General features: G+C 43.3%; 1 protein-coding gene across 5 annotated transcripts; it reads left to right on the forward strand.

Annotated features, from left to right (window-relative positions):
- Window positions 1-1,597: 1,597 nt before the first annotated feature.
- Window positions 1,598-21,948, forward strand: OPTN (optineurin). 5 transcript variants are annotated; one of them, XM_075024668.1, is made up of 14 exons: window positions 1,598-1,715; window positions 2,542-2,721; window positions 4,581-4,780; window positions 7,400-7,558; window positions 8,976-9,052; window positions 11,176-11,310; window positions 12,450-12,534; window positions 15,959-16,074; window positions 16,754-16,903; window positions 17,955-18,048; window positions 18,724-18,882; window positions 19,588-19,718; window positions 20,659-20,738; window positions 20,979-21,948. In XM_075024668.1, exons 2-14 carry the CDS (start codon window positions 2,556-2,558, stop codon window positions 21,098-21,100), a joined length of 1,674 nt encoding a protein of 557 aa, XP_074880769.1. In that variant the 5' UTR covers window positions 1,598-1,715; window positions 2,542-2,555; the 3' UTR covers window positions 21,101-21,948. The 5 variants fall into 5 exon arrangements, with proteins under 5 accessions (XP_074880769.1, XP_074880772.1, XP_074880770.1 ...); XM_075024671.1 differs by having other exon boundaries at window positions 11,179-11,310; XM_075024669.1 differs by lacking the exon at window positions 1,598-1,715 and adding an exon at window positions 1,802-1,823.
- Window positions 21,949-27,472: the final 5,524 nt, after the last annotated feature.

Raw genomic sequence — 27,472 nt, forward strand, 5'->3', positions numbered from 1 at the left:
TTTGGAGAGGGATCCCAAACAAAGAAATCTCTGGGCAATTATACCCTTACAATCTAAGTTCCCCTCATGCGACGGTTCAGTCCACTGGTAAATATTTGGGTCTGGGGTCTTCTTGTTCCTCAATGGATCCTTTTTCTCTCTCCAGGCAGGCTGTTCCTTTCCTTATCTCAAGGATGCAGCTTCCGCCGACAGATGTGGTTATCTTACTTTTCACAGGATGCACACATCTCAGGGCCTCCCTTCATGTAACTGAGTATAAACTCAGCATAAGTTCACTGCTTGTGGCCTAAGGCTTTAGCAAATCTATTAATGCTATACAATGGATTTTGTTTGAGCTAGGAGGTGACTATACAATGGATTCCGTTTAAGCTACTATAACATGGGATTACTGTCAGCTATCAGAAGTGTAATAAAACAGCAAATGCTTCTTTAAATTCTTCTGACGAGTAAAACTCAGTTGATCTTTGTTGCTCTTCTTTTGCCTTTGCTGCACATGCAGTAACATCCTGCAGTTTTTGAGAACTTAGCTCAGAGCTCAGATAAAAAGCCATGATGAGCTGCTAGTATTTCTGTTCCTCATTCTCACGGAAGCTACCTCTACTGCCCCTCTAACACCCATACGCTCCTGTCTAACATACCAGCCATGGATGCAGTGATGGGAGATGACAGTAATTCAGAGATCACACTCCCTCAAGCAGAGAAGATCTCAGCGTACCCACAAGGAGCCAGATTCTGTTTGTTAGCAGTGTAAGCAGAAAGCACACGGATTACAGGCTCAGCATGCATCAATCTGCCATCAGACCTGTTCTTTACCACGCAGGTGGTCCCAAACATTTGCTGGCTTTACTTCTAGGGAGATTTGTAACCTGCACCCTCAGTTTGGATGCTGAAGTTCCTCAGCTGTGAGAGGATTGCTCCCTGCCAGCGTCCACCACGTACCGTGCATCTCCCTTCTTGTGCTGGGGAGTCCCTGGCTGCAGCGCTCGGAGGGCAGCTGAGGATACCAGTCCGCAGAAAGACGATTTCATTAAACAGCAGACAGTTCACAATTCCTACGAGATATCAAAGCACAGTGTTTTCAAATCAGAAGAGCTTATTTTCAAGCCATGCGGTTACTGAGTGAAAGACTGGTCTTCCCCAGGCGGAAAGCTGACATTTTAGGTAAAATGGCATTTTTCCCACTGAAAACAAAGGAACCAAAAGTCCAAAGTCGGCCCTATTACCTAAGAACAGGCACTGCGAGGCACTTCCAGCCCAGCACCCTGCCAAGGACAGTCACTAAACCCTGCGACCGCCTGAGCCGAACGGCCCCAACCAACGCCATCCCCCGAGAACCAGGCCTCGAAGGGCTTCCCGGGCCAGACGCTGCATCCAACCGTGTCCTCTGACAGCCATTAACGGGCTACCTCCCCACACAGCAGTGGCAAACCCCATCCTAAATCCCCGCTCGGCTGGCCGGCCCTGGGCTCCTCAGGGCGGGAGACGCCGACGGGGTGTGTGAGGGCAGGGACTCTCCCGGGCGAAGGGCGAGGGCGCCGGGAAAGGGAGGCCCGGCCGCCTGAGGGAGGCTGGCAGCCGGCCCCTGCCGCCGGTGGGCGGGAACCGGCGGAGCTCGGGAAGTCCCCGGGCAGGAGGAGGAGGAGGAGGAGGCGGAGGAGGGCAGTCAGTCAGCTGAGCCGGGCCGCTGCCGCCGCCATGGGCGCGCCGTGAGGGGGGTGAGCGGGGAGATGGCCGCCGGCGGCGGGGGGAGAGGAGGGCGGCCGCCGCTGCTTTCCCTCTTGGTCGCCGCGGGCGGGCTCGCCCGGTGACTCGGCGGATCCGGGGTGGGCCGCGCCGGGGAAAGGCAGAACGGGGAAAAGCCGGTTTGCGGCTCCCGGAGGCCGCCCCCGGACCGGGGAGGTTGCGGCGGGACGGAGCGGCCGTGACTGGGCAGAGGCGGGCGCCTCAGCCTCCGCCGGTGCGGCGGCGGGGTGCTGGGCGTGCGGGGGAGAAGGAGAAAGGGGACAAGAAAGCGAAAACGAAAGTTAAAACATCAGCGGAAATGGAATATCGGCGTTGAAACGCAGCGTCGGGGCGCGCTGAGGCCGAGCGGGGCGGGGGGGTGGCGGCGGCGGCCCAGGGCCTGTCAGGGCCGGGCGGGTGTCGGAGCCCGCTCTCCTCAGGGACGGGAGGTGCCGACCTCCCAAAATACTGTCTGGCTGCGTACACCCGGGGCTGGTGAGGGAAAGAGGGGAGGGTGGGTGAGACAGGAGTTCTTGTTGCTTCATTCCCAGAGGAAGGGGCTCCCGAGGAGGGGTTGGTTAGGCTGAGGGAGGTCTCGGGGATCCGTTGCTTTATTCATGCGGTCCTGTGAGGGGTTAATGGGATGTGGAGACTCGTGGGTACTCAGGTGTAGCGGGGTCAGAGGGATTGGAAGGTGCCTGTGTCTTGTGACAAGACATGTAGCTTGCTTGTCTTAATAAAATAAAGGTATGATTATGTTTTCTTTATAAACATTTATTGGGCAAGAAATGGAGAGTTTTCTCTTTGCAAACCTTGTAGTAGACGCTTCAGAAATGTCTAGCAAGTTGAAGAGCCGTCCTGCTGAAAATGGGGAGCATCCCAGGAGTAAAATGGAAAACGGAACGGACAGCATGGCAGCCCCTGCCCTTAGTACCTACACCCCAGAAGAGATGGTACAACAGATGAAAGAACTAATCACTGAGAACAATGACTTAAAAGGTGAATGTGCATGTGAACTGGTCTTGAAATGCAAAAGCCCTGAGTCTCTTCTGTGGGGTTTTTTGTCCTATGAGTATGAATTCTGTGCTCACTCGCCCTTGCTGGATAACATTTTATACCCAGGTGGCATTTGTTCTGTAAGAGACTTTGCAAGTAGCAAGCCTAGTTTGGTATGACACATCAAATTAAATTGGTATGGAAGATTAGGGGGAGAACAGCCCAATGTATGGGTGACTTATTTGCTTTAGAATTATACATATAAGCAGTATAACACTGTGTATTTTAGGAGGCGAGGTGGAATATCTCTTGCTATGATATGGTCTTTGCTCGTCAACCTCTAAGAGCTTTTTTGGTTTGTATTTTTGGACTGTTGGGCAGCTCCATTGCAGACAGGCTAACATTTTGGCATAGCTGCATCAGGAGGGGTGGGTACTGCACAGTGCCCAGAACAGTTTGGGTTAGGATGCTGGCTGAAAAGAGCCGCATCCTCTTGGGCAGAGAGGGGAATTGGAGCAGGCTGTCCTGTGCTGTGTGTAGTAATGACTATGAATGTTTAGATGTGGCAGCACCTTCCGTACTTCAAAAGGAAGCGGTGGCCATGGCAGGGTCTATCTGGGAGAAATCGATAGGTTTTCCTGAAAATGCCTAATGATTTGAGTCTTCCAGGTGAGATAGATGTGTTTCTGGATTCCAGGAGTTTAGGTGTCACATATGAATTATTTTTTTTTAAATGGATAGAGCAAAACCTAAGGGATCTGGGAATTTTCTATGTAAAAGACAGTGGTACCTCACTGTTTATATGACAACAGAGCATGAAGTCACATATCGTGTGTGCTGTGATTTTACACTAGTGTTTAAATTCTACCTGAATAATTTTTGGACCTGGTCCAAGCTCTCTGCCTTGGAGTCTCATGGGTATCTGGCAGGAAAGTTGTTTCTAGAAGTACCTCTGGTATTATGCTAAAAGGTCCTGTATCATACAAGATAATGTTTCGGGACCATATTGACAGCTGCTGTAACTCATACCTTGCAGAATCATTCTCCAGAGCTACATTTATGTACGTAACCTGAAGAATTAGTTGCCAGTTTATAATATGACATCAGGACGTAATGGAAGTTACTGGAAAATGCAATGTATAAAAGATTTTCAAGCAACTGGCGTTAAGTTTGCTGCTTTAAAAAAAGCAAGTCTGAAATACTTTCAGTGACTCTTCCTAAAAATCTTTTAAGCATTTTGCAGTAGTGAGACTGACATTGTTCCATACTGACTTTGTTATACATGCAGGGCTTCCCAGCCAGGGCGAACTGACTTTGCTGTAAATTGTCAGGTATATTTTTTTCAATGCTTTCAATCAAATCGTAATCAAGTGTTCAAGTAGAGTATTGCTGGGCATATTTGAGATGTTTGATTTGATAGCCTCTGTCTTCATGCAGTAATTTACCAGTCCAGGATGTCTGTTTTCTGTACCAAGTCTCAGTAGTTTCAGTAGTTGAGTACTCGGTTCGGTAGTTTCAGTTGGGTTGATCATGTAATAACACGTGCAGCAAGATACCAAGTACCTCTTGTGAACAACACTTCTTGCTTGTACTTCTCGGTTTAGGAATAAGTCAAGTGAGAGAGTGCGGGCATGTGATTTCAGCAGTGGATTTAATGCTATTTATTATAGTGCTAACAGACTATACTAAGTTTAGTTTTGGTTTGGTATTTAAGGTACACGAGAAGGAGGTTTGCATTTCATACGCAATTATTGCTAAGCCATTTGATACTGAAGAATTCTGAGCTCAGTATAGTGGAAATCTGCTGTTTCATTGACAGAGTAGTAATGTGAATCAATGTGTTGTCTCTGGCTATCGTTTAGAAGCCATGAAGTTGCATAACCAAGCTATGAAGGACCGATATGAGGAACTTTCCATCTGGCGAGAGAAGCAGAAAGAAGAACGAGAATTTTATGAGTTAAAGTTTAAGGAGGCTAAGGAGTGCTTGCTAGCCAAGTGCATTGAAAATGAACAGCTACAGCAACAACTTCAGACCTTAAAGGAAAGAGAAGGAGCTGAAATGGTAAGTAAGGAATTGGTTGGATTGACACGCTTTTGAACTGAAAGTCTGGAGCATTCAGTCCCTTCATCACACTGGGAGCTTTGGAGATTTGTTAACATCTCCATTTTTATCCTTATGATCTAACAAGAGGTCTTGGCCTGACTTATAAAGTGAGGCTTCTCAGAGTGTAGTAAGAAAATTGTGCCACACCTGAGATAATTTACATTTCCATTAACATTTAATTAACAATAATAATTAACATTCTTGACATAAGAAATAAGAAATTAACATTTCTTGCTAACTTTTCATTCTTTATTTTGTTTACTGTTGGGTATCTCTTGACTTTATCCCTCCCTTTGCTGGTTAGATTATCTCTCTGTCATGATCGTTTAATTGCTTTTGTATTTGTGTTTCCAGGGAGAAGTTGACATGTAAGGAAAAAAAAAAAATTACCTGCCATCTATTTTTATTATGTCATTCCCTCTCATGAAAACTCTTTTACCAAGGTCAGATTAGATCTGTACTTCTGCTGCCCTATTTGAGTCTGACAGAGCTTCATCCCTCTGTCTTACCTTTGGTTCTGTAACACATCATTCCTAACATTGCAGGTGATTGCTTAGTAGCCAGGCAACATTTTGCAGGTAGTACTGAAGACCTCTATGGACAAAGCCTATTAAAACAAAACCTGCTTTGTGTCCCACATGGTCACATGAAGAGGTGTTTAACAAGAAGTTTCATGCAGAGCCAAACTGATGCATCCTGGTATCTGGTACGTCCAGGACCCAGGTGGATTCTCTGTTGCCTGATGAAGGATGACTGTATTAGCCTTTTTCTCAACGGAGACACTAGTAGACTCTCCTTTCCTTGCCTGACTGCCTATTTTATGGAACTCTGTAAGAAATTTTTCAGCATGTAAATCAGAATTAGCCAATGAGTTCAGAAGTTACAAGGGGGGAAGAAAGTAATGTATAAATAGTGTGATTGTGTAAGTATTACTTACACAATCTTTACAGGCTAAAAGTTGTGTTTCAGGATTTTCAAGGAAACTCAGAATTTCATAAATCTGGAATAGTTTTTAAGGGGAAGTAGAGGATTTATTCTGCCTTTACCTGCTTTAGAAGTTCTTGTACTTTGAATACTAAAAGTATGTCATTGACAGAGTAATCCAACATCCAGATAAGTAAAAATAAATCTTTTCTAATTATCTCATTCCAAGAGCTTTGTAGAGTAAGCACTGGTTCTTCTCTGATTCTTTGCAGTTTTATTAGCCAGTGGTAACTAAATTAGACAGCAACATTTTCATATCTGATGATGATTTTCAGGCTGTCATTTAAGCCAAAATTACTTTCTCTCTTGAATGCTTTAGTTCTACTTTATTTTTTTTCTTTTTTTCTTTTTTTTGTTTAGAAAGAACATGAAAAAAATTCCTCTAATTTAAAATCAGTTAATTTCTTTCACCTGTGTTTTACTATTAACAGGGATAGACTATAGTCCATTGCTACCGTTGCGACATCTCTCTTTCACTCAAAGTAAATCACAGATATATTGTGTTGCCTCCCTTAGTGATGAACGAGCATTCTTAGGAGGGTTTCTCTCAAAATCATACCTCTGTTTGCACAGGTTGCTGTAAAGCTCTCTCTTTTTCACTGGAGCTTACTCTAATTGCATCCTCTTACAGCCTAAGCACAACATCAGAGACAAGCAAGTCAGGCGGGTAGGGTGGTACTGTGGGATGAGAGACACTGTCAGCATAGCAAGAGTTTGGAGATTTGGCATGAATGATAGATTAGAATGCAATTCAGACTCCAGGAATTGCCCGGAATTTACATTGATGATAATGTGGTGTAATAAAGGTATTACCAGGAGGTGGAAGGCTCAGATTACAAAATGAGGAAGAAATAAACTCACAGGGAAAGTTTCATAATGGGAAGAAGCATCTAAAGGAGAGAAATGAGGCTTCCTGGTTATGTAGAGGCTTAAGAGAGGGTTTTGAGGATCCTGAGGAAAGGGAAGAGGCAGAAGGTGAAGGAGACCGTCATGACTGGAAGAAGAGATTAAGTTTGGGGAGAATCTTTGAGGGACAGAGGCTTTGTGGAAGAGAAGGAATATAGGACTTTGTGTCAAGGTCAGGGATCTAGGGAGAGATTTATACATGGAGATGGGATACGGAGAAGTTGTACAGTGAGGGAAGGCTGAAAGTGGGTTGTGTGGAAAAGCTGTCTGCCCACTGGTTTTTTTCTCCCTATAATCTTAGGTAGATTTGGGAACAGAGGAATAGGATGTGGGTGAAAAAAGACAACAGTTCTGGATGATAATTCTGTAGGTTGGCTGAGACTCTATGTGGTAGTGAGAGGCATAGATTCAGGCAAAGATTTACATCCTAATTATCTATGCGTTTAGAGAACCAGGCCCCTGTTTTCCAGAAGCATGATGCTCATCGTTTGATTAACTTGGTTTCACAGTGTAGACTTCTTGCTGTCTAGTAGACCAAAGCATAGGTTAGGGATCTGTACGCTGGGGTTTTCCAGGCAAACTTAAACAGAGAAGAAGGGATGTGGGACACCATTGTTATGTTCAGGCTCTGTGCTCTTTGGCTGGTGTTTCCTTTTGCTTGGCTAATGCAGGGTTTGTTTATCCCAGGAGGGCTGTATGGCTCCTGAGAAGGAAGCGAGGCAGCTGAAATCCCAGGTGCAGCGGCTCCAGGCTGAGAAGGCAGATCTGCTAGCCATCATTTCAGAACTGCAGGTCAAGCTGAACATCTCCTCAGCAGAGGATTCCTTTGTGGAGATTGGGATGAATGTAAGTGAGGGGAATAAAAAGAACACAGTGACCTGAGGCCAAAAACTTTGGTTCCAGCTTGGTCCTCCTTTTTTTGCAAACTGAATTTTCTTCTCATACTAGGCTAAATGATGAGGAAGTCAGGTCTGAGTGTAATTATGGTGACAGTGTTTACTTGATGACATTCTACAGTCAGGTATTTAGCACCCTGTCTTCCTTTAGTACAAAGGGTGAATCTATACCCATGCCAATGAGAAGTGTTTATGCCTCTTTGAGAGCGAACTGCAAACTGCCAGCAACAGCAGTAACACAAGATGTAGGCACAGTGGATTTGGGAGAAGAGTTGCGTAGTTGGACTCAATGATCTTAAATGTCTTTTCCAACATAAATGATTCTATGATTCTATGGTCTCTTAAATTACCTGACATGGAGCACTTGTGTGTTACAAGGTGTAGTGGTGAAGGACTTGGAATTTATTTTTGTCCTTTCACTTTCATGCTCAAAGTAAATTAATGTCATAGGTAGCCTCCATCGCATTAAAAATATTCTCTGGAAAAACCAACATGGTCCAGCAGGTGACTTCGGACTAATTTGAAATGCTAAGTGTCTTATCTTAGTTGGGATTCTTGGGAACGTTGGTACTATGTTTTGTTAAGGGGCAACACCTATGCATAGAGAGGGGCATTTTCTTTTGAGAATGGGGCTCACTTTCTACTGACAGATATGTAGAGATGCAGGCAAAGAAAACTAAATGCAAAGCTGTAGAATGTTCCCTAGGGGCACAAAAATCTAATTTTTCTACTCTTCTTGTATCTGAAAAATCTTCACAGGCAAAATGTGAAAATGTGGGTCTCTACTATCCCCATAATAGCAGATCCCTCTCTGGAAAGTACAAGTGCAACAAGACATTAAGAGAATTTAATTAAAACTTGTTTGGAATTGTCGAAGAAAAATTCAAACTGCAGGAAACCTTCAAGGATGCATTTTCCCTTTTTTTGCTACAAAGATTCTCCTTTGGGCTACAAAGATCAAGGAGTGAGTTTTGTAGTGGGAAAGAAGAGTGGTTCTTTTGGGAGGCAGGAGAGTGGGGTTTAGGCTTATATTTAAAGTCCTCTGCAGGGATGTTGGCTGTTGCTGTGTGATGCCTGGTCATTTTTGTAGGGGAGAGTGGCCATGGAAGTTGCTGACGAAAGGAGAAGGCCAAATCTCATTGTTCTTCCTCTTCTCTGTTGAGTCCGGAAGATATACAGGGAAAGGCATGTGAAGTATTTAAGTTAAGAATTTCCAAACATGAAACTTGTCTGTAGGAGTTTTGTGTTTTATTTATTTTTATTGCCATGATAATAGTTTTCCCTGGTTTTCTTCCTTAACTCAAGTAAATAAAAACTGTGTCCTGCTTAGTTCAAATACCAAGCTAATAGTGTTTTCCCTTTCCTAGGAAGGAGAAATAAATAGAACTGCAAAGGAACGTGAAGAGAATAGTGGTGAAATGACCGGTAACGCTGCTGTCTACATGTACGTAGGTTATTGTGCAATGTGTGTAATTCAGGCTTCTGCAATGTGTTTTGTTTTCAATGTGAGGGAACTTTTTTCTATGAGGAATGCACTAGAAAACCCTGGTTTTCTGTGGCCTTGCATCCTTCTGTTGTAGTAGCTCTACCTTCCTCCCATGTCAGAAAGACCCTCAGCATTCTGGCATTTTTCTTCCCAATTTTCACTAGCTGACAAGAGGGAGTGCATATTCTGGCCAGTTGGCCAGGCATTTGTGTACATGCTGACTTGCCTACTTTTCAGGCTTTTAAGGGAGGCCAGACAGAAAAAATAAAGATAGAGGCTGCAGGGAGTCTCTCCCTTCTAGTCATTGGAGATGGTCTAATAGAGTATCTGTCCTCTACCCAATTACAATGATGTTAGTAAGAATCAGAGGTCTTGTAGTCTTTCAGATCTGAACGTTGTCTGTTCTGTTTGTGTGTGGTTGGTATAAATTGTATCATGGTGGGGTAGAAAGACAGTGCAGTGACATAGTCCTTATTTTTCAGGTTACTAAGCTTAAGATACCAGCATTCTGTTTAGGTTACTTCTCAAAATTTGATCTTTACATCAGCTCCAGGGCACAAGGGACTTTCTTGCCCCCAGCTGAACCTTTACTCCTCATGGACATAGACAGCTGATACTATTAAACTTTCCATTTTGGATACGGCCCAATTTAGCAGCTAGATGGTTGTGGCTGAACTCTCTTATTTACTTTGTGGCCTTTGCTTTTGGAAGGAAAGGATATAGAAAATGCTAAGGGCATAGCAGCCAGAAAGCTGTGCTCCGTGTACAAGTTGTCACTCCCTACGTCCCTGCAAGACAGAACGGCTTTTTAATGTAATGACATATAAAACTGGTCCCTCAGCATACAGTTAAGAAGTTGAAGGGGCAGGCGGGGGAGGAAGTTATGGTTGCGGACGAAACTGAGAGTTGCTGACCACAGACTGGGCTGCAAGTATTCAGCTTGTTAGTGGTGGCTTCTGAGAACACTCTGATTACGAGAAGACATTCTCTGTGGGACTTGCTTACCTTTTGATGAGTATCTGGGCCATATCTGCAAGAACAGGGGGTATATGTACCTCTTAAAATATTTTCTGTGTCACCACGTGTCTTTGTCCAGCATTGAAACTTTAGACTGGTGCTGTTAACAGGTTCAGAGAAATGTGATCCACTCAGGACGGGTTTATTTCTGTAAGAGTAGAACCGTCCACTAAAAATCCCCTGATAAAAGTTATTTACTTAAAATACCCTAGCTGGACACTGTCTTTGGGGTATTGAATTTTGCTCACCAAAGATTTCTAGCTCTCAGGAGCACACAGAGGACTATGCTTTACTTTCTGTTCTGAACTACAAAAGCAGTTTTAAACACCTGCTGTTTAATAGCTGAGTTTCTGAAATGTACAGTGTATTTAACCTGCCTATCTTACTGTATAGTTAGGGGATTTTGACTTTCTGTCTAGATGGACATAAAAATGGAGGGAATGGTATACAGTATTTTATCCTCAGGAAATTAACTTACCTTGTTTTTCAGGTAGTTTTGTATTTGTTTTGGTTCACTTCAAAATCGCATTATGCTACTGTAGAAAAGAGCTATAGAATATGAAGAAGGTGAAATATTGAAGATTTTTTTCTGAAAAAGAAAGCAATTTCTGATGACCATTTTTAGTGGAATGTGCCTTCTTTTTTTGGAAAGGAATGAGACAGAGATAAGAAATGTTGCATGTTTCATTGGAAAAAATGTTATTTTGGGAACCGACAGCAGCACTTTGCAGAAGGGGCTGCAAAGTAGGTTAGAATAAATGCACTGTGTTTTGTATTGCCTTGACTGCTTTTGGTTTCCTTGCTTAAGTACTAAACTGTTCCCCCAGGTTCATGGGGACTGTCTGAGCACTGCGCAAAGCAAGGACTGCGTTTGCACGCACAGGAACTGTGGCTAGCGGTTTGTGGGCAGGTCTTGGTTCTTGGGAATAAGCCCTTTGCTCAGAATGCTGGTTTTCAGCACCGTGTGAAAAGGTGGTCTGTCAGAGCGGGTCCCAGAACTATGGATAAAGGAGTGCTCTAGTAAAATCGTAGCTGTTGTTATTTACATCTGGTTTCATTTCAAGCAGGAGCAAAGCTGCAGATGAATCAAAGAATTTGGAGTCCGAGGAGCTAGCTGTGAGCCACCTGCTCTGCTGCCTTAGAAATGAAACTCAGAAGAGGGAAGAACTTGAGAAGGAGCTCCAGGATCACAAAGAGAGGTGTGAAGCAGGTGCACTGTAACATTTGGAGCTGTTCTCTTCCAGGGCTGCTGCAGTTACCAAGTCTGTGACTGATCAGAGACAAGCTGAAATATCAGTGTGACCTGGATGGGGAATTACCCAAGCAGTCAGTAACAATAACTTATTTTTGTGGTAGTCCTTATAGGGATAAACCACAGGTTCTCTTCCATGGGCAAGAGAGCTTCCACATTTTATTATTATTTCCTGTAGCAGCACAGACAAATTGCCCATTTCCTTTTGGGTTCCAACTTTCCCCAGGTTATGTCAGAATGATACGATGACTAGTTGAGGATGTTCTCTCTACTCACTCCTCCATAGTTACTTGGTTTTGTATGAATCATCTGCGTGTGGGGCCTTAAGCAAATCACTATGTATAAAACAGGAATTACAGTCCTCTTCGTGATATTGGCAGGCTACATTTAGCAATGTGTGAGCTTGGAAAAGCTCCTTAGAAATGTCTAAAATAAGTTTAATTCCAAACTTGTCTAAGAGAGAGTTTTTCCAGTGAGACCTGCATGAGGATATGTCTCAGCTCAATTATGTTGGTATAAATCAGCATGACTGTTCAGGTGTGGAAAATTGCCTAAGCAGTAGCTGTTGCAAATCCCCACTTCGCAGAGACAGAGTAAGACTTCCAGGACATTATCTACTGTGAAAGGTTGGTGTCATGGTAATTGCTTTTATGTGGTCTTCCTAGAAGAGGTAATGAGCCATAGCCAAATGATTCTTAGAAATCTCAGCCTCTGAAAATATCAAAAGAAAATAGAGGCACTGTTAATTACTGGATTCAGTGAACAGACTGACCTATTTCCAAAGGGTTAGCAGTTGTGCACTGTACTAAAGATCGCTCACTGTGGACTGAATGTCACTGTCCTTCACCACACCTGCAGACTTATACATCCATTTTAATTATATATACATGCTGGGTGTCTTGTGTTCTTCAGAAACCCCCATGATTGTGCAGGCTTTCCTGCATGTCTGTGCTTTCAGTTCTGCCTCTCATTTGTGGCTGTAATGTTAGAAGCAGAGTACATCACTTGCATGAAATCCTTGAACAGTCACAGTCTCACTTTAAATATAGGCCAAATCTATCATTATTGCCTCCTTCTGTTTTCCAGACTGTCAAAGCTGGAGAAGGAAGCCAGCAACTGCCTGGACAGTGGGACACAAACTGAACAGGAAGAAGAGGAGAGTTCAGAGGCTGTAAGTACCTGTCCTCGTGAGCTGAGATTTAACAACATACAGCTTACTTGTTGAGGCCAACAACCTCAGGGCCTAGATTTCAACTTGCACTCAGGGACCAAGGGGCAATTATCCTGCACAGGGTATATGAAAGTGAATTCTGAACTCTCCAATCCGTATCTTAGAGGTGGTTCCAAATTACACCAGCCACCAAAAAAGGGTGAGATTGGTGGCCAAGAACTAGGGAAGCGTAGCATAACTGCAGGTATACCTCATTGCCCTGGCCATGCCCACTAAACAGAGACAGATGCAGTCATTTCTAGCTCCAGAAAGTTCTAGACTGCGTAAATTTTCTTGCTGTTGGCTAGGTCAGCTTTTGGATCACAATCCAATGACAGTATACTGTAAAACAGACTTTAAATGCGGAGCTCATTTGCGTGGGGTTTTTTCATGGTTTTGGTACGAGGTATTACAATGGTGGGGCATAACTATCTTAGATTGAGACACAGATCCAGGCAAACTCAGTCCTGCTGTTTTCAATTAAGGGTTTGAATGGATGTTGGGGTTGGGATTCAGCTCCAGATTCAGATGCCTAAATTTATGTGCCTACAGTTGCAAGCCTCTCTATGTGAGGTAAGCATGTAAGCTCCCATAGCAGTGGAGATCCATTCAGGTTCAGTGCAACTGCATAATACAGGCAACTAAGGGTGCCTGTGTATGAGGTAGTGTAGGTTGTCTGAGGTGCTGCATGGGGCGAGCAAATATGCTATGGGATCTGCTGGAGACCTGTGCCCTTCTGAAGGCTAGGACAGGTATTTTAGGGCAGGGCTGGCTTAGTTAAACAAGATCAGTTTGCAGTGAGGCCGAGAGATGTCCCTTCTAGGAAGAGAGATGATGTCTCACTTAATTCTTTCCAGTACTTATCTCAACTTTGCCTGAGTTACAGCTTGAGCCAGATGCTCATCTAAGTGCTGATATTGAGGTCAGCATAGTTACATGCTTGTGATGGCAGTCATTTCAATTTATATGCTGTTGGGTTCCTTCAGAGGGTCTTGTCAGTGGAGCTCATGTTATCTCCCCATATTGTAAAATGTAGATCTTCAGTGAAACAATGTGGGGGTGCAATATGCACTATTTTTGAGGGCTCTGCATTTGAAGACATCCTGGGGGAGAGGGAAAAGTTTTTTCAAACCTGCTTTGGCTCTGTTTGGAGAGTGAGGAATGGCTGGGGGAGAAGAGGCCAGAGGACATGCTCTACCAAACAGGCAGCTGGACACTAACCTCAGCCAGGTCTCCTGAGATGAGTTATCTTATGGCACCACTGGAGTTAGTGCTCTGCCTTCCCTGGGAGGCTGCTTGCAGGCTTCCCAGAAGCAGAGGTCTAGGAGGCTATGATTTAGGTGTTTCTCCTTTCCTGGGCAGGGTAAGAAATGGGTGTTGGGGAGAGACAGTCTGTACTGTGGGATGGGATTTTTTTAGTCAGGTTAGCCTTTTCTTTCAGCAAGGCTGCCAGACTTGTTTTCCAAAAGCATGGATTGCTTGTGTTCCAATTAAGTAAAATATCTTGAATTATGATATCTTTCACCAGGGACCAAGAATTCACAGTCCAGCTTTATTAGAAGTCAGACTCTTGCCAGTGATATATGGTTTCATTTGTTGATGTGTTTTCTGTTAAGGCAATTTCTACTGATGTCTAGTTTTCTGCAAATTGAAAAGCCATCACCCTACAGAAATCAGTGCTTTCATCTGTGAGTGTGATTGGATTAGTTGGATCGCTGCATAAAATAATTTTGTGGCTTGTTTTGCAGCTATGATGGTAGAAGAATGATGTCTTTTTGCTTCTGAGATAGAAAAAGCGTAGTACAATGTGTTTTGTGAGTGTTTACACCATTATGTTCAGTCCCTTTTGCTTGGTACGACTGATGAATGATATTAACTTGGGCAGCTTGTGGAGGGTGTCCTCAGCAACATCTGTCAGTAGACAATTGTGTTCTGTCTGCCTCTTAGTCACACTGGCTGTGTTCCACACTTCTGCTCTGAGATGAAAGCTGGAAATGTTCACAGGTCATCATGGATGAACAACTTCTATTGCTTCAGTTGCCTGGGGAAGTGGTGGACTTCCCCTGTTGGAAAACTGGAGCTTTTCTTCAAAGAAATAGGACAGCAGCATGCTGTTGATACACCTGGTATCTTCTTAGTCACAGCCACCCAGCTCATTCCAAGCTGGACTGGAGACTTTCTGTGCATTTGATGAGATAAGACATTATCAATGAAAATTACAGTACTAGGGCCAATTGGGCTGATGCTAGCATGATGATGAGATTCAGAGGTGTCTTTAGGAATGCTCCAGGATGTACCTCCAGAGACTACAAACCAGCAGGAGTCAAAGGTTTCGCGTCTTCAAGAGCATGGAGATATATTTTAAGAACTGAAACTCTGAGGTGTCCTTTGTGTCTTAGGTTGGAGGAGAACCCAGCTGCTGTTTCTTTCCTCCTCTTGTTTTTTTGCCTGTCTTTAGGATCCTTCAGTAATCTTCCTGTGGTCTGAAGGCCAAATGAAAGGACCAGAAACACAACAAAATTGATGACAGTTTTACTAGAAATCATCATCTTGGTTTGCAAAGTTGATTCATGAATGCATGGTAATGGAGTTACCATTTGGGGTTATATTTTCTCCTTCAAAAAGTCAAGAGCTAAAGTCTTCCAGACCTGTGGTTCTCATGCGTGTGGTGTGGGAGAGGCTGGTATGTGTAGGGAGAGTGCCAGTTGGCTGGAGGGGTTTCGTGTGTAATCAAAATAAATTACAACGCATAAAACTTCTGTGTCCTCTGCTTTTTGCCTGAAACAAGAATGGAGCAAACTAGAATGGAAGGGATAATGCCACTGCAGGATATAACTGGGAGGAGAAAGGTCTAAGGTTTTGGTCTGCCTCATCTACTAGTTCCAAACTGCTGCTTCTGACCTAAAACTGCCATCACACCTCATTCTAAAGAGCACCCTGATGCTAGCAGACTGGAAGCCTACCTAGGGATAGATCATTTGTTTATGTTTCTTTGACAGACTGTAACTACTGCTTAGAGGAGCAGCAGTAATCACTAAATCTGTCTGCTTTTCTCATGTGTTTTAAATTGTGAACTCTTGAGAAAGAAAATGTAGATGTGTTTCCCATCTGCATGAGGTATATTCTAGCCAACATTGGAATGTCAGTAATAGTGTTGTCTTTGAGTCACCTGGATTTTATGAAAGTGTTAAGTCAAAATGGGGTTCTGCCATATTTAGGAATAATTGGTAATTGCAAAGCCTTGTGGACAGGGCCTTATTACTGAGTGTAGAGTGTAACAGTGCATACTGACTTAACGCTGTTTTCTCTAGAGGAAGAATGGTACTTCCTGCTTGGGTATCTTGAATTGTCCATTTGTAATTTTCCTTATTTTTTTCTCTAAAAGGTTGGCAGTGAAGTTGAAACCCTGAATTTACAAGTTTGTGCTCTGTTTAAAGAGCTTCAGGAAGCCCATGAGAAGTTAAAAGAAGCAGAATTGATTCAGAAGAAGCTTCAAGAAAAGTAAGGTTCAGAAGAACAAAAGTTCTGCTCTGACACCCAGTATATATTTGTATGACAACTCCCACCTTGGGAAACTCACCAGCTCTACAAATATCAACTTAAATACCTGTTTCATAGAAATGCTGTAAAAGATTGCTCCTTCTTTGTAAGTGGAGATGAAAGTACAGAAATACAGTAATTGTCAGAAAATCTGAGCTGCCAACCTAGTTCTACAAATAGAACCTCAGTGCCTTGAATTTTAAGACTTGGGTTTTAACCCTTCCTGATGTAATGGCAAATATTTCCTGTTTTCTACTTCACATAATCAATCCATGTTCTAGTCTTAGGGGAAGAAGCTAAGGGACCTGGTTATGACCCTTTTCACATGAACTGTCTGTGCTTTTGAAGACCAATTGCATAGGTTATAAAAAGTGGTTACAAGACCTTCACTTTAGTTCCTTAGTTTTCTGTCAAATTCCAGTTCTTTGAGATTCATAATAGTAAGAAAGTGAGTGCTGGTTTCAGTAGCTTTGTTTTCTGATGGTTGTGTATAGATTCCTTTTTGTCTTTCCTTGTTCTTCATCAAAATAAGCCTTTAAAGTGAACCACACAAAGATTCTTTTAGTAATATGCCTAGTGTGCCAAATCCACCAGGAAAAGGTGAACAGGAGAGATCAACCTTTTTTCCTTGTTCTGTCAGGTGCCAAGGCCTGGAAAGAAAAAGCTCAGCTGCTGCATCGGAATTGGAGGAGAAGCAGCAGCTAATATACACCATCAAGAAGCTGGAACTTCAGGTGGAGAGCATGCAGGCAGAGGTCAAGTTGGAACAAGCCAAGACACATGAAGAAAAGTGAGTATGACTTGATTTTATATTCCAGGGAGGTATTGTCAGTGAGGAAGGGAAGTCCAAGGGAACCTGGCCAAAGGGGAATTGAATCTGAAATACTGTTTTGTGTTCTGCACCCTTTGAAACTATGTTATGTTTGTAGAGTCTGAACTAGAAACCTGCATTCACCTCAGTGTCTGTGTCATTTTGAATCTGGAGTCTCCACATTAGGCCCAAACTGTATTCTTTCATCTACTGAAGCCCTTACTTAGGAAAATTTGAGCTGTAAGCTCTGACTTGTTTCTTCCTTTTGTCATAAAGTCAAAGGTGGAATAGGGTCAGGTATAACATACAGGTAGAGGAAGCAGGAAAGTGACATCCGCTGTCCCACTGACTAGCAGGGGTAAATGCTTCCACATCTCGGAAGGCAGGGACAAGTCAGGTGGTGACAATGAAGGGAAAGTGACATTAATGAAGAGGTCTGTGCTCCCTACACTACATTGGCAACTAGGAGAGGTAAGTGTGCAGTGAAGCTGAGGTGAAGAGACTCGCTGTTTGGTCTGGTTCCCTGCTCCCTGTCATCATGTCCAGTCCATGTAAGGAGTGTGCAAATGTCAGTCCAAGCTGTACAGAGAGGCTGAACTTCCTGAAGGACTTGTCATAGCTGCTGGAGAAGCTGCTCGTTATCTTTGGAGTCTGTGTCTGGTTCTTCTCCTGATGAATTCTCATTCTCTTGAAGTATCTGAGTCAAGGCTTGGATGTCTTCCTAAGAGAGGTGTTACATTTTGAACAGAATTTGTGAGCTTGATATAAAAATATTGCGTGATGGATTCTTCAATATCAAATGCAGACGATCAGTAAGGACATTTGTTTGGACTTAGTCCATGGATAGAGCAGCACAGAACTCATTGGAAGAGAGATGTTGAGACACAGAGCATGATTTTTTTCTCATTAGAAATGCAGTTTCATTTGCAAGGAGCTGGTGGTGGCTTTTTTCTAAAATCTAACAGGTTATTTAGATTTCAGAGAAATTTTAAGTGTTTCAAACTTTCACCTCTTTTCTTGTCATAAACAGGGCAAGATATAGTAGCTTGCAGGATGCATATAGCAAACTCGTTCCTGAGCTCACTGAGGCAATGAAAAGAATCGATGAAATGAAACTAAAAGAGGTAAACTCATCACAAGAAGAAATCATAATTAATTAGGGGGAAGCGGGAAGGGATGGGAGATTGTATCCAGGAACAAATTTGGGCAGGAAACAGTTGTTGTCCCTTCCACATAATACAGCATGCAACATAGCAGCATTGCGCTGATAAACGTATATCCTGTACTGTCAATTATAGAAAACTTTATCCACACATCAGTACTGCCATGGTGTTTTCTGGATAAGGTCTAGTCTGCAGTGCCATATGGAGTCCAGTCCTTAGAGATCAGTGATATGCAAAGGCATATATAGGTGTTCCTGCAGCATAATTTGTAAATGTGCGAAGGCAGACCTCTAGACATTTTTGTAATCTTAAATAGAATGCCCACCACAGTGAGGGCTTGTTCATAACTGAGGCTCCATGGAAGTGCCAGATTCTTCTGTATAATTTTGGAAAGTGGGGAAACATAATTTGCAGTATCCATTAGGGAGTTCTCTTTTAACTTGATACAACGTAGTTTGAAAGCTCAAAACTAATCTTTAAAATAAAATATCAATCACCACTGCTGTCTTAGTCCAAGTTCCTTTGATGACCAAAATTGGAAGCTTTTCCAAGGGCAGGAGGAGTAAGAAGAAACCTTTCACTTCAAGCAGAGTCGTATTCTGTGTTCATCTCATCAATCATAGTTCTTCCTTGCAGCTGGACAGAGTGGATAAAGTTGTGGTGGAACAACTGAATGCAAAGGTGGAGTTGGCAGAACAAGCCCTTGCTGCAAAGCAGCTCCAGATAGATGAAATGAAGCAGATGATTGCTAAGCAAGAGGAGGACCTTGAAACCATGGCTGTGCTCCGTGCTCAGGTATCAGCTCTTCTTCAGAATTTGGCTAGTTCCCCCACCCAATATTCAGAAACCAGAAGGAGGTTTTTAATGGCTTGCTCTTCAATAGTGAACACATTTCCTCAATTCCAAAGCATAATTCCCTTACTCGGCCTGCCTTGCAGATCCCTGCGGAGCCTTTACTACCATTTCCTATGGTTCTCTAGGAGGAACTGTGTATGCTGGAGTCTGGCACAACAAACAAAAGTTGGGAATAGATGTGTTTGTGTATTTAAAACCACTGTCTTAAGAATCACTGCATATGTTTTAGGGATGATTTTACTCAAACCAGTGGTGTAAACAGTGACTAAAAAGGGTCTGCCTCACATTTAAGGCACAGAACTGGCAACTTGGCCCAGTTCCGCTGTCTGTGCCACAGATCTGTCTGTGCGATTGGTCATGTCACCTCCTCAATGCTATTCTGTGCCTCATTTCTGCCTCTGTACAGCAGAGGGCAATAGCACTGTCCCAGATAAGACACTTGAAGTATCGTACAGAATCCAGAAACTACTGATTCTTCTTCACCTTGTAAGTAGTGCAGGTCTTTGCTTTGCAGTGTGTAGGTGCTGTGAGAGTGTTTTGAGTAGATGGAGCCTATGATACAGATTTGTTATTTTGGCATATAATACATGACTATGGTTCAGTCTAAGTTACAAATTCTTAGCATGATTTCATTTCTCTGATCAGATGGAAGTTTATTGTTCTGATTTCCATGCTGAGAGGGCAGCAAGAGAGAAGATCCATGAGGAGAAGGAGCAGTTGGCTGTCCAGCTGGCATACCTGCTAAAAGAGCAGCAAAACCTTGAAGATCTTGGCCGGTGAGAATAGACTTTGGCTGAGCTGCCTTTGGACTGTCTTTTTATGCTGAGTGCTGGAGTTGACCAACATTGTCTTGCTAGCATCTCAGTAGAAAGGCAAACAACTTTGCAGACATTTATTTCTTGGCTGATTTGAATTTTAAAAGAGAAAAAAAAATGAATTGGCTGACTTCTCTTTTTAATTTTGTGATAGAATCTCTGTAAGGTGTGTTAGTTCTTACTTGGGTGCTTTAGCAAGTTTTCACTTTGGATGATTCATGCTTGGTAAATTCTCCCCATGGATTCATGTGAGCTTCTTTGGGGTTTGGCCTCAATTTTAGTGGTGAATATGCAGCTAAGCTTGCTGCATGTGTGCCAAGGATATCTGCTGCTTCTCCGGGTGGCAGTGGTAAGTGAATACCCATAGTTTCAAGTGCTGTGATACCCTGGAATTGCACCAGTTTAGCACTCCTACCTGTAAAAGAGAAAAAAAGAAATATTAACCGTGTGTCCTCCACTCATATTGTGGAAGCCATGGGTACAAGAAGAGTGCCCAGAATTTGAAGAATCGAGTTACATTTCACATCAACTGTACACTGAACCCTTTCTCTGGTATAACTTGCCTTTCTACTTTAATCAAATTTGCAGTTTGCCCTGAACAGCTGAGAGTCCTGGAGTTTTCCAGAGGAGTGTGCCCCAGATCCCTAGGTGTGTAGCTGCCCAAATCCTGCTGGTGTTGTATGACCCTGATTTCAGCAGGACCTTGGCACGATCTCACAAAGCAGCAGCATTTCTAGGTCCTGTTTCTGAGCAGCACTGAACTAAATTCATGACCAGTTGACATGATTTACTTGCAAATCCTTTGATTTATTTTGAATCCTTTTACCTTTTCTGGGGACAATGGGAAGATACCTTTTACTGAGGCTTTTTTCAGAGCCCTTGACTTATTTATCCTCTGCAGAAACTCTTTGGCGGAGATGCAGAATCGCCATGGAGCGAGGGCACCAGATCGGGAACACTCACCTCGCCTTGTCCAAAGAGGTACCGTAAGCAACCTCTCCAGCTCACGGGGCCAGGCCCTGCTGTGTTCAGTTTAAAACAGCTTTGCTTGGCTGCAAGCAGCTCCCCAGCTCCCCTGTGGCTATTCTGGCACCTGGGTAGCTGCAGAGAGCATGATTCTTTGGCTGTTAGGAGCAAGCCAGTCCTCTTTCGACCACTCTACAAAAAGAGTGGCAAAATCAAGTAATATAACAGGTAATCATTTATCTTCTCTGCTTGCAGGAACTGGTAGTCAAGACTGGCCAGAGCAGCGGAATATCTCAATGTATTCATGTCCCAAATGTGAAGAAATTCTACCTGATTTGGACACACTGCAGATTCATGTTATGGATTGCATTAATTGAGTGATGCCCTCCAATTCTTCATCTTCTGAAATTTCACCTGCCAAACACATATTTTTTTTTAATTCCTGCTGAAATAACGCTCAACTCTACAACCCGTGAAGGAGGCTTTCAGGGTTTTTCTCAGTAATTCAATGGGTAGAGGGTAAAACTCCTGTCCTGCCCTGTACTCACTAATCTTCTTGTAATCTGCTTTAGGAAAAGGATTTTTATAGGATAACAATATGGATGCATTAAAGAACTCCCAGTGTGTCTGCTGCTATGAAATCTTTAAGGAACATTCCCCTGATGTGCTCTGCTCTTATGGCTAGCCCGCAGAACAGGGCTGAATCACTCAAGTTGGAAGGGAGATGGGATATATGCTGATCAATTAAAAGTACTGTGAGCCTGTAAATACTTCATCTCTCATATACTGTGTATCAGGAAACTAATACATTAAAAAAGCTGTTTGAGAAGCTTTCAGCAAAATGTAATAGTGCTGTATTCATCGAGCATTTGAAATGAACCCTGCTCTTTCTCCAGATGGCAGTTTTATTGCTGCCCTTGTGACCATACTAATCTGATGTTAAATTTTTGATGGCTTATGTAACTTCTTGCTTTAGCCAGATGTGGGTAAGGTTTAAAACAGATCATTTAGGTCTGATATATGTAGCTCCTGGTGTACCCAAGTCACTTGGTTTTATAGAACTGTTCCTTTTTAAGGTGTTGTCTTGATTCTTCTTTATTATAATAAATTCACTTGAACCTGTACAGTATTGTGCTAGAAAGCGCTGAGATGGATGTAACCTAATTTAAAAAGAGGAGTATAGTGGATTTTCACATCTCAAAATAAATCTATTGCAAGTGTAAAATTATCTATGCCTGTGAATACTTTGGAGGCTGAAACAGGACTGCAACTACCTATGGCTGAAAAGCTCACATAGAAAGAAGTGTAGTGTATTAGTTCTGTTCTTGTCCTCCCTGGTGTTTTTATGTCAACAAAAAAACAGTTCTTAACTTGCCATTGCATGAGGGAGGAAAAGTCACAACTCTTAACAACACATGAACCAGCATGAAGGGCAGGAAATGACTGGGATCCATGCAAATGAGGAGTTTCATGTCTTTTGCAAACAGCTAACGTGCACTGTTGGAAACTGGCAGGGAAGGGAAGTAAGAGATGCATGAAAACCTTCAGCCACAATGGTGCCTCATTATGGCATCATCTTCCTCCTGAAAAAACAGAAGCGTTGGTCACTTTGGCACTGCCCAGTTGAAAGGAAGTCTCCGAGTGGTTTTGGACTGATCTGCCAACCGTGGTGTAGGGAAAGATTTTTATTTTTTTACCGCACTGTTCAAGACTGAATTTCTGGAAGCAATTATGCCAGGACTCGTTACAATCCAGTACTTAAATCTGTGCCATCTTGTCCTGGGGTAGGTCTGTTAGGCTTACCGAGAGGCACCACCAAGGTTCGTTTGTGCCCAGTCCACTTCATTCTGATTGCCAGAATTGTGAGCTGGGTGTTCAGAAGGAGCAGGGTGGGATGATCACACAACCTGAATATAAAAGTTCAACTTTTTATTTTTAATATCACTTTATTATTTCTTGGCTCACCCTTCCACTTCGAAGTTGACATTATAATAAGCCTGAATGTTTCCTGATTTGACATTACAGTGCGCTGGTCTCAGAGGTGTTGGGTTGCCAGAGTTAGGAAGCCTGAGTCCTCCTTCATATATAGGCAGTGTGATCTGTAGGAATGCTTGGATCTCTAGAAGATAAAATGCAAGAGAAACTGCATTTATAACTAAAGCACCTAATAGTGGAGTAGGTTTATGTAAAGGGCAAAACTATAACAAAATGCAATTGTAGTTTTTGCTTGTACAGTTGTAATGGCTTTAACAAAAGGCAGGGTGCTCTGATCCCCAAACCTTACTCTAACCGTTGGGTGTGCTTATCTGAGGGACTCATCAGTGAAAGAGTTATTCAGAATAAAGGCAAACAAGCAGGAATTTGTGTCTCTGGATTTTAGGCAATTGCATATTCCTAATGCAGAAAGAAATGAGCGGAAGGGAAATGATGAGGGAAATGTCTTTTGTGGAAACAGTCACCTAAAATCCCCCTGAAGGACTGTGTGGACCATAAGCTTCCCACAGAACTGGTGTGAGTGAAAGCGATTGACTTCCTTTATGTGTCCAGCTTCATTAGGATAGTGCTACAGTCATCATAAACTGCTACTAATGTGCAGTCTGATCAAAATGCTAGCTTTTCAGCATTAGTCTAATAAAACAGTTTAAAAGTTTATTGAATAGAAAGGGCATGCATTCTACTCAGATCATACTAAATCAGGGTAAAAGACCATTGTAACATTTATTCACCAGCTGAGCCTCAAGTAGTCCAAAGTGGGAATTTCTGAACAGAAGACTGACAGCTATGATGACAGTATTTACTGTCCCCCATTGCGGGAGTTATGGGAAATAGCATTAGATTTAGTAAATCAGGGGAGGGACAAAGGAGGTGGGACAGAGTGAGGTGAGTTCAGGACTTAACAGGTCTCCATCAATGCCATTTTTTCTTCATTTGAAAAGTACAGCTACTTCCATACCTGTTACGCAGATAATCACGTAATATAATTCAGTCAGAATATATATTGAAAGGTCTTAAATGTCAGGACACATTATGGTACGACTACAATTAGCAATGGGTTTAGTCCTAAAATCTGGGGTTTCTCAGTTTCCACATACACCAGAAATGGAGAAAGCAATTGTCACTGCTGAGCTACAAAAGGACAGTCCCTTCCCCACAAGCACTCCACCAGGGAGGTAGGACTCAGTGTTCAAACATCCGACACCCTCACTGGAGTGTTGCATATGTGAAGGAGCCATGTGCTCACCCGCGCTGACATGGCTTAAGAGCTGTGTCATCTGTCCATAAGAAATGAGAGACTATGCTCTCTGACAACAGCAACTGGTCCATGGCCTTTATTGCCAACTTATTTCATGGAGGTGTTTCACTTCCAGAAACATGGGATTCCAATTTTAAGAGAGATTAGCTAAAAGCTTCATCCATTTTTATCATTGTCAGTCCTCTCTCCACTGCGCTCATGGGGTCTATGAGAAGATCGCAGCTCAATGCTTTGACTGGTGAGGAAAAAGGGCATACTCATGCACCTGGAAGAGGGATTCTGGTTTGGGGATGGCTGTTCTAGCATAATAGGGTACATGGAAAACCCCACTGGACCCCATCTTCAGACAAGGTCCATTCTCAAGGAAAAGAAGTCAAGCTGTAATACAGAGTCCAAGCGCTCGTGCTGTCCATCAGCAATGGCTGATGGAGAGCAGCACAGCTTTTCAGGTATGGGGGCAGGAATGCTTTTCCTCCAAATGAAGGTAAAGATCAGGTCACACATGGCTGATCAACATGCTTCTGTGCTCTGAAGTTCTGAACATTAAAAGGATGGTACAACCTGTGAGAGAGATGCTTGTGCAGTGAAATTTACATATATAACTTATGTCATCTTGTGATGTTGTGCTAAGGAGAATGGAACAATTCTGCAGGAGAAAGCCTTAGGGATCTTGGATACCACAACTGAATGGGCAGAGTTATAGCAGATATTTTGTACTTGTATGTGACAAATTCTCCTGTCAACCTACTTCCATAAATAAGTGCTTCTTCAAATTGTGCTGTGGATGAAGATCCAAATCACTGAGGAGAAAACACACTGAACAGATCAATAGTGGATTTAGAAATAAAAAGCTTGATGACTTAGTATTTTACTCAATATTCTGCTTCAAACCTGAAATAGAAACTATTCTAGAGCTGATTAATTCAAAACAAAGGCCTCAATAGCATGAGATTTATGTTTCACTCTCAGCAGATGAATATTCTTAAAATGTACACAAGAAAAATACCTGATGTTTCTTGGGCCAAAGAAAATCTTCCTTCGGTGTATGTTTCATGTCATGCTATCAGTGAGACCTCACCTACTAATACCAGGAGAAACAATCCCTTTTTTGCCCCTGTAATTAAAGTGAGGAGTTGCTTTTAATTTGCTGGTTGTCACTGTTGTTCTAATTATCTCTTATAGACTCTGGATTCTTGTTTTCTGTTAGCTACAGCTCATGTTCTCTCACACAGCTTCATCCATAATTTGAGGTAACACAAGAGCTAACTGAAATCTGTTGTGCGGAGGTATTCATCAGCTTGGTTGCAACCTTCTTCATCAATTACAAGTACTCCCAGCAGATGCAATCTCTTATTGGGTTTTAATTGGTTCCTTGCGACAGTAGGATTTATGGGCTTTTTTCCCTGAATCCAATTTTATTACAGGAGCTTTGTGATAGTTATGGATTCTGCAATGATCTAAATCTGATGGAAACGCTACTAGGCCAAAATCAAACTAATAGAATGATAATAGAGCTGATTTCATCTGAGGAGCATTAACCTTAATGAAAACACAGAAAATCAATGTGAAAGGCCAAAGGAGGAATTACTTGTGCATCCGTCATGTCAAAATTAATCATTTTAAGAGGCGTCAGAAAGAGAAGGGATCTTAGCACAGAAATACTAACAGGAAGACAGGGATTAGCTGAAGTAGGTCTTCATAGAAAGACAAGATACTAGGTATAATAGTGCAAATCAGGAGGGACATGGAACTGCAAAGAATAAAACCACAATACACTGAAGCCTGTTCATACAACAGGGAGGATTGCTTGTCTGTTGTTGTCACCATTAACTGCAGTCCAGAGGACAGATGTGCTATCCCAATGGCCAGCAGATGCTCATTAGCACAGGTTTGAGAGTACATCCCCTTTGTTTTCCCTTAGATGAAAGATAAGATAAAATGTATTTGTGTTTTAAAGTGACTAGATGCTACATGTCCATGAAATACTACCTGTCCCCATATCACTGTCTTTAACAAAGATCATTCCTGGTGTAGTAGTTTGTTCCACAATCAGTACCCTGATTTTATGTGGAACAGGAGCCAGAAGCATTTCATTCCACTTCAGATTTAAAATCCAGACTGGGAAGGGGCCAGAACAGTCCCATGGGGTGGGTGTCAGATTTGTGAGCAGGAAGGTTATCTCTGCAGACTTCAGGTCACAGGAGCAAGCAAGCCAACATTACTCCAGTTAGATGGCAAGGAGGGGGACTTGGTGATGCTCTGTGATTAGCCTGGATCACACTGGCAATTAGCAGCCAGAGGGAGGGAAAATATGAAAAATACGGTGTCCTGATGCCTCCCCATGGATTTGCACCCATGCCAAGATGGGGCACAAAGTGTTTCCCTGCTTCCATTGTGGATGAGCAGCAATACAGAGGAGCTTCCTTGGGCCCTCAGCACCCACACATTCCTCCCCAGCTCCTGGTGTTATCCATTGTTCTGTCTCCCCAGAAACACCTTCACATGAACACCACACAGGCCGATGCATCCAGAATGAGTTAGCCCAGCAAGCCTGGGCTAGGCATGTGGTTTTCAGGCGAAAACCTGAAAACAAGAGAGTCTAACATGACACGCACTGGACAGCTTGGTTTACAACTATTCAGCAGAGCATTTCAACTGCTCAGCGGAGCATTTCTCTTGAGTTTTTTCCTGCCAGCTGCTGGAACTTCTTGATTCCTCCAGCTACCAGAGAATTTGTCCTCAGTTCTTCTTGCCTCACCCAGTACTGGTACTACTGGCCTTTAAATACCAGAGACATCCTCTCTTCCTTTGTGTATCATCTTGCAGGGTGCATTTAGTGCAAGAGCACTGGGATCTGAGCTCAAATCCTTCTGTTTCGAGGGCAATTTGGGGGCAATTTCTGCATATAATTGATGCAAGGAGAAAGGGACTAGAGCAATGAGTTTGTACATATTCAGAACTATTCTTTTTCACAGAATCATAATTGCTTGTACCAAAGAAATACTGGACTACAAAATCCTGTCAACTGCACGCGACAATACCTGGGTTTGAATTTGCTGGCTTAACACACCTGCTGAGATTATTTAGGTTATTCAGATGACTATGCTGCCTGCCGTACCCACTCCCGGAGGCCACTCGGACCAGACACAGGCAGGTATGCACAACTAAGGCGAGCTCACCCAGGGCCAGCCCAGAACTGTGGGGACCCAGGCCTCACACCACGGGGCTTCCCCTGAGGGCAAGCCGTGACACCTCACGCTGCTCCACCGAGGCGTTTAACGACGCCACGACGCCGTCACCCTCGTACCCATCACCTCGCTCAGCGCTGCAGCTCTCCCCCCCCCCCACCTCAGCCCAAACCCCACCGGGCACCCGCATCCCCCCTCACCCACCCCCGCCGCCGCTCGCCCACAACCAAGATGGCGCCGGACGGCGCCGCCCGCTGCCAGGACTAACGATGCGGAGCTGCGCATGCGCGGGAGGAGGGAGGGGGGGG

Source organism: Buteo buteo, chromosome 4 (assembly GCF_964188355.1).
Source record: "Buteo buteo chromosome 4, bButBut1.hap1.1, whole genome shotgun sequence".
NCBI lineage: Eukaryota > Metazoa > Chordata > Aves > Accipitriformes > Accipitridae > Buteo > Buteo buteo.